The sequence below is a fragment of the Sinocyclocheilus anshuiensis genome, unplaced genomic scaffold (genome assembly GCF_001515605.1).
Source record: "Sinocyclocheilus anshuiensis isolate Anshui unplaced genomic scaffold, SAMN03320099.WGS_v1.1 scaffold205, whole genome shotgun sequence".
Classification (NCBI taxonomy): Eukaryota; Metazoa; Chordata; class Actinopteri; order Cypriniformes; family Cyprinidae; genus Sinocyclocheilus; species Sinocyclocheilus anshuiensis.
This window is the reverse complement of record NW_015536497.1, coordinates 3,144,114-3,151,563: the sequence shown is the minus strand read 5'-3', so window position 1 is coordinate 3,151,563 and position 7,450 is coordinate 3,144,114. Positions and strand designations below refer to the sequence as shown.

The window sequence follows — 7,450 nt, the reverse complement described above, 5'->3', positions numbered from 1 at the left end:
ATTATATTTAATTTTTAAATCACTCCATAGACAAGGAAGCTAATTGCAGAAAGTGAAAAGGTGAAGTTGTGAATGTGTTTTGTAAGAGAACTATTTTGCTAAATGGTCGGTCGTCTCTCATAAATGCACATTATCATATACTAATATATATCATATGTTTATGCTATGTTTTAACTATTTTTCAAACATTTCTTTTTGTACGTTTAAAATGCGTTAAATAGAAGAAGGGGGATTTGCTAACAAAGTACCTGGCAACCCGCAATCTGTACACTGCCAGGGTTTGTGCTTCAAGGGAGTGATCTTTTTATAATGCGATCTATTTAAACACCAAGACTTCATTTTATACGTACGTTTTTAAGGCTGGATAGCGTTTAGTTGTTTGTTTGGCAGCCTCCCTTCAGTCGCCTTTAATCTCTTACGTTATTTCTGTCGTTTCAATGGCAAAACGGCAATTAAAGGTACAGACGCCTATCGATTATTATTGTCCAGCCAGCTAGATAAGACACTGTGTTGCATCAATGTTACATCTGCAGTTTAATTTGTAGTATTTGCATGATAATGCTAAGAATATTCACTAGGTTGCTAAAAATAGCTTTCCTAGGTTAATGATTTTCGGTACAGTTTAATCTCATCCCGGCTCAGTCAGACATCACAATCTTCAATAATTCAGAATGCGCGCTAACGAGCATCATTTTAGTCAAACGGAAATGCATTGAGATTGAATTTTTGTGTTGAACACTTGACGCTCGCGGCAGGTTGGTCGTGCTGTAGTATTAAAGTGAATCGCAAAGGCCAGAGGCGGATTGAGGGATCAAGGTGGAGAGGAGAGAGAAGATGGGCTTTCGGAGTGAGGAGATGTGCTTGGCGCAGCTGTTCCTGCAGTCCGGTTCGGCGTACGACTGCATCAGCGAACTCGGAGAGATGGGACTGGTCGAATTTCGAGATGTAAGTTTGGTTTGGACTCACCGGGTGTGTATCAAATCCTAGTGAGCTACCTAGTTAGACAGCATTTCTGGGACATAGGCGCGTTCCGAATCAGCGATGCTGCGTGCACCTGATGCCCCAAAAATGCTGTCTATGTAGATTTCGAGCCACAGCCTGAATTCTCAGAACAGACAGATTGGAATAAATTGACCGTAAATTATCGGCATTACTTGGCAACCCATGCTTCTTTGCTGCATGGAAAGTGTCGCTTATAGGTGTGAAACGGATTTAATTAAATGCGTGTTGAAGTGTGCACATTTTGGCCTGGTCACACAGAGAGGCTGATGTCCTGGTTAACGCTGAGCTGGATCAATTGCTTGCTAAAAAACAGAGCAAAAGTCTGTTTAAAAGCCCGTGTTTTCTATTCACCCTGAGGTTGTTTGACACTCATTAACAACTTAATGTTGGCCCTGTGTTGGTTACGTGTGGCCTACTGTTAGGTTGGCGTCAGTAATCGAAGTTGACAAAACAATTCTGAGATTAAAAAAAAAAAAAAAAAAATTTTTTGCTAGTTCTTTTGTTATGCATGCAGCTTGTTACATTTTAAATGAATGCATAATGGTGACCAGTCAACAGGTCCTAAGCAATGCTGTTGTTGTTAACTAAAACTATTAAAAATCATTATCAACTTAAGTGAACCTAGATTAAAATAAAATATAAATATAAGTTGAAAAGCTTTAATGAAAATTATAAATGTTGCATTGGCAACTCACTGAAATAATAATAACAAAAAAAGTTTGTTCAAGCACTAGTTACCTACACTAAAACTGAAAGAAATATAAACCAAAATTATTTATTAATATTAATATTAATATTGAATATTAAATATTGAAAAAGCACATAACAAAATTAGTAAAACATCAACTAAAATGGCAAAATATAATATAAAAGCTAATAAAAATACTGATAATATTATGTAAATAATACTAAAATAACACTGGTCCTAAGATATACATTTTCCCTTATGCATTTGTATGAATTTTAACTTAAAGTGTCCATTTTGATTGTCTAATAACTTGAGAATTTTTTCATTCCAAAAATGAATTATTACTCATCTTCATGTTGATCTAAACTCATATGGCTTATTTTCCTCTGTACAATACAATAAAAAATAAATAAAAAAACTTATTCAGTATGGTCAAGTGAATGAGAATTGGGGCTATAATAAATATATAAATAGCTTTGTGTGAGGAACATTTCAACATGTAATATATTATGCAGTGAACATCTTAGCTAATCTTGTTTAATATCTGAAGTAATCATTCTTTCGAGTGATCTTTTCAACTAATTCACTGATGCGGTTCAAAACTGGTCTGAATGATTCATTCACATATCTATCTGATCCTGTTCTCAGGTTCAGCTCACTGATCTGGATCTGGTTGGTTAACACCTCACTGGAGTGGAAGACAAAATTATCGTATGACTTCAGAAGACTTGAAATAGAGTGCATGAGTCATGTAAACCAGTTTTATGATGATTTTATGTTGAATTTTACATGAGGAAATTAACCCAAGCGGACCCGATTATTATGCAATGCTGAAATCTCAACAATGACCAAATATCATTTTATTAATGTAATGGCCAAAGCCTTGTATTGTTGCCTCTAGATTGTAATATGTTGTTGTGTCAAACATATAAGTCATAATCTGATGACCTGTTCCAGCTCAACCCCAGCATGAGCTCCTTCCAGTGCCGCTTTGTCAGTGAGATCAAGAGATGTGAGGAGATGGAGAGGATTCTGGGTAAGAGATCTTTATTAAACACTCTGTAAATTTTAGGTCAAGCCTAAACCTCTCCTGCTGAGGATATTTGAAATTCAAAATCTGTCTTTAATGGTACTATTATTTTTCTGTATTTTTTAAGAAATAAAGAAAAAAAATATTTTTTTGCAATATATTTCTGTCTTAGCCTTAAAGGTGTTTTGCACAGGCCATAAAGTTAGAATCAAAAGATCAAAGCACAGAATAGACTATTTTTGTACATTAGAACAGAATTTGTTCAGAATCTGGCTTTTTTTGATGTGATTGCATTGTTATGTTTATCTAATAAAACTGAATGTTTTTGTGTGTTCTTGAATCAGTGCTTAAAACTCCATTTCTTTGTTTCCATCACCTGTAGGGTATCTGCTGCGGGAAATCAGGAAGGCTAATCTTGCAGTGCCAGAGGCTGAAATCCCTCCTGTTGCTCCTGCACCCAAAAATGTCTTCAAGATCATGGTAGGTGCTGAGATGTACTGACATTAGCTGCTTTAGTAGACAAGGTCAGTGTGCCAAACAGGCTTTTTCTAGTTCCCATAAATAGTGTCCCGCTTCTGAGTTCTCTTTAATGAAAATTAAATATGATAATTTTTAATTAATCCATACCATAGCACCATATAACACCGTAGCAACCTTCTAGAAACAGCCTAACAAGCACTCAGAACACCATCAGCTGGAAACCACCCAAGACACTCAGCGTTACAGCATTATAGACACAGTTGCATTTACTGTGTTTTAGCGGATTTTCACTGGCAAAATCCAGGAATTCCAAAAGGGATTCACACAAACAAGAATTTAGTGTGAGGGGTGAAAGATTTCCCCACAGAGATTTCGCAGTGGGTTCAAGTTGGTCACACACTTCTGTGTATGTTGTGCTTCATACATTGCAACCAAGCTAGGTGTGCGTGGTTTCAGCAACCAGCTCCCGCCTCTTTGCCCATTTTCGATCCTCCGGGAGTGACGCACGGTGACGCGCTGCCAAGATGGCGATGGCCCGCTCCGCCCACTTTGAGCTTCAAAAACGCTCTTTGGAAATCTACGGGTGACGTCACAGACACTACGTCCATGTTTTTATACAGTCTATGATTGCAACACTATAAACCTCATGCATCTGAGAAACCAGTGTGCAGCCATCTCCAGTTTTGTCTTTGAACTTCTGTTTTTACGGTAGCTCTATAGCATCACTGTTGAAGAGTAATTTGCTGCCGAAGTGGATGTACTTATTGTAGAGTTAACGAAAGTTCCCCTTCTAGGGAACTCAACGCTGCGCCCCCTAGGGGGCACATTGGGGAATGCAGCCTACATGACTGAAGCACGTGAAGCACATCTTTTTGCTCTGGAATATGGCGGTCTGAGGGCAGCTATATTCTAGCCTAGATTTTGATAACTAGGTTTAGGAATCTGCTATTCGAGGATAGCTGTGTTCCAGCACGGAGAACGCTTCCCTTTTAGGGTTTTTAGATTGTGGTCTCTGTGAGCCCCTTGCCTGGACTGTGCTGTCTCCCCTTCGGGGTTTTAAATAGATGGCCCGCTTCTGTGGCCTGGGAAATCTTCTGGGTGTGAATATATTTAAATATCCTGTGGAGAGAGGCTTGCGAGGTTTCTCTCCCAGGGGTTTCAGCACCTAGAGTGGTTATGGGGAATTATTTTTTGCTCTGGAATATGGCGGTCTGAGGGCAGCTATATTCTAGCCTAGATTTTAATAACTAGGTTGGGTTCCCCTTGGCACAAGTTCTCGAGTAAGTGCTGAAGTCTTTGTTTAGGAATCTGCTATTCGATGATAGCTGTGTTCCAGCGCAGAGACTGCTTCCCTTTTAGGGTTTTTAGATTGTGGTCTCTGTGAGCCCCTTGCCTGGACTGTGCTGTCTCCCCTTCGGGGTTTTAAATAGATGGCCCACTTCCGTGGCCTGGGCAATCTTCAGCCTTATCTGAGAGAACTGCTATTCGAGGATAGCTGTGTCCAGCTCTCTTGTGCTATGGCTACTGCTTACATCAGGCTTGATCTCAGACTGTGATGTTTGTGTTCGCTCTTTAGCGAATCATTTACTGATGGTCTGGATCTCCTTCTTGTGAGATCTTGGTCAATAGCACGGTGCTTTGCTAGCCTGCTGTGGGACTGACACGGATTGGGGACCTCCTTAATATAGCTTTCTGAGGGTGGTTATATTCCAGCCATTGGTATGGCGGGTTGGGCTTACCTGAATACAGCTATCTGAGGCTAGCTGTGTTCCATTGCGGTTGTGATAAGCCCTCTTATGGAGTGGTCCCTTTTCCTAGAGCCTAACTATCTGAGGATAGCTATGTGCTAGCTCAGTGATTGCTCCCCTGCTTAGGGTTTTTTAAGTAGCGGTCTCCTTGAGCCCTTGCCTTAACAGTGTTATCTCCCCTGACAGGGTTGTAAGCAAGTAAGTAAGGAACGTCTTACCTGGCTATCTGAGGCTAGCTGTATATGGTTTATCTTGGTCTACGAGCATTTCATAAGACCCTTTGGATATAGCTTGCTGAGGACAGCTGTATTCTAGCTCAGCCATATCTAGGCTCCGCTCGCGTTTGTTCCTATTCCCGAGGGTTACGGAACAGAGCTTTTGTGTCTCAGTTATCTCAACTCGCGGTCATTGTTTTAATCTGTGGCATCCGCACACCCTCTCTATACTGTTGTCAGATGCCACGCATATTGTTGGGTTGTTATGACAATGAAATGTGAGCACAGAGTCGTTTCAGCCCTGATCCTGCGAGATCGTGGGCGGAGCTATATTCAGCTCGGCCGTGCCTCTCTAATATGCATGTTAATGTGTGTGGAGAGCCTCGCTTGGTGTGAAAATATTTAAATATCCTGTGGAGAGAGGCTTGCGAGTTTTCTCTCCCAGGGTTTTCAGCACCTAGAGTGGTTATGGGGAATATCTTTTTGCTCTGGAATATGGCGGTCTGAGGGCAGCTATATTCTAGCCTAGATTTTGATAACTAGGTTTAGGAATCTGCTATTCGAGGATAGCTGTGTTCCAGCACGGAGAACGCTTCCCTTTTAGGGTTTTTAGATTGTGGTCTCTGTGAGCCCCTTGCCTGGACTGTGCTGTCTCCCCTTCGGGGTTTTAAATAGATGGCCCGCTTCTGTGGCCTGGGAAATCTTCAGCCTTATCTGAGAGAACTGCTATTCGAGGATAGCTGTGTCGAGCTCTCTTGTGCTATGGCTACTGCTTACATCAGGCTTGATCTCGGACTATGATGTTTGTGTTCGCTCTTTAGCGAATCATTTACTGATGGTCTGGATCTCCCTCTTGTGAGATCTTGGTCAATAGCACGGTGCTTTGCTAGCCTACTGTGGGACTGACACGGATTGGGGACCTCCTTAATATAGGTTTCTGAGGGTGGTTATATTCCAGCCATTGTTTTTGGCAGGACAGGCTTATTTGAATACAGCTATCTGTGGCTAGCTGTGTTCTACTGCAGTTGTGGTGAGCCCTCTCATGGAGTGGGCCCCTTTTTCCTAGAGCCTTGCTATCTGAGGATAGTTATGTGCTAGCTCAGTGATCGCTCCCCTGCTTAGGGTTTTAAGTAGGGGTCTCTTGAGCCCTTACCTAGACATTGCTGCCTCCCCTCTTTGATTATAAGTAGACAGCCCACTCTTTGTGGTCTGGGTAGTTGCTGTCAGTCCCCCTTTTTGGTAGCCCTTCCTAGGTACATAGCTATCTGAGGATATCTGCGTGCTAGCTCAGTGACTGCTCCCCTTTTTAGGGTCTTTAAGTAGCGGTCTCTTTGAGCCCTTGCCTAGACAGTGCTATCTCCCCTGCTAGGGTAGTAAGTAGATAGCCCACTTTATGTGGTCTGGGCAGCTGTGTAGGAAGGCTATCTAGGCTCTGACGCGGATTGGGGACCTCCTTAGTATAGCCATCTGAGGGTGGTTATATTCCAGCTATTGGTATGGTGGGTTGGGCTTACCTGAATACAGCTGTCTGAGGCTAGCTGTGTTCCATTGTGGTTGAGGTGAGCCCTCTTATGGAGTGGTCCCTTTACCTACAGCCTAGCTATCTGAGGATAGCTATGTGCTAGCTCAGTGATTGCTCCACTGCTTAGGTTTTTAAGTAGCAGTCTTTTGAGCCCTTACCTGGACAGTGCTGTCTCCCCTTCCTAGTGTCTTTAAGTAGTGGTCTCCTTGAGCCCTCGCCTAGATAGCGCTATCTCCCCTGCTAGGGTTGTAAGTAGATAGCCCACTCTTTGTGGTCTGGGCAGCCTCATAGGAGGGTTTACCTGGTTATTTAGTAGCTGTGCGGGACTAACTGTTGATAGCTCTGTGATTGCTCCCCTTCTTAGGGTTTTTAAGTAGCGATCTCCTTGAGCCCTTACCAGTAGATAGCACACTCTTTGTGGTCTGGGCAGCCTCATAGGAGGGTTTACCTGGTTATTTAGTAGCCGTGCGGGACTAGCTGTTGATAGCTCAGTGATTGCTCCCCTTCTTAGGATTTTTAAGTAGCGGTCTCCTTGAGCCCTTACCTAGACAGTGCTGTCTCCCCTGCTAAGGTTGCAAGTAGACAGCCCACTCTTTGTGGTCTGGGAAGTTTCAGACGGTCCCCCTTCTGGTAGCCCTTCCTAGGTGCACAGCTATCTGAGGATATCTGTGTGCTAGCTCAGTGACTGCCCCCCTTTTAGGGTCTTTAAGTAGCAGTCTCTTTGAGCCCTTGCCTAGACAGTGCTATCTGAAGGGGGTTATATTC

At 42.4% G+C, this 7,450-nt stretch overlaps 1 protein-coding gene across 5 annotated transcripts in view; it reads left to right on the top strand.

The window, feature by feature from the left end:
* The first annotated feature begins 280 nt into the window (after positions 1-280).
* LOC107688184 (V-type proton ATPase 116 kDa subunit a-like) overlaps positions 281-7,450 on the top strand; it is a 26,939-nt gene continuing 19,769 nt past the window's right edge. For 4 of the 5 annotated variants that reach the window (XM_016485816.1, XM_016485807.1, XM_016485800.1 and 1 more), the window contains exons 1-3: positions 281-945; positions 2,648-2,726; positions 3,103-3,200. In XM_016485816.1, coding sequence (XP_016341302.1) covers positions 835-945; positions 2,648-2,726; positions 3,103-3,200 — 288 coding nt within the window. In that variant the 5' untranslated portion in view covers positions 281-834. The remainder of the gene's footprint in view (positions 946-2,647; positions 2,727-3,102; positions 3,201-7,450) is intronic. The other variant, XM_016485791.1, reaches the window with a different exon arrangement.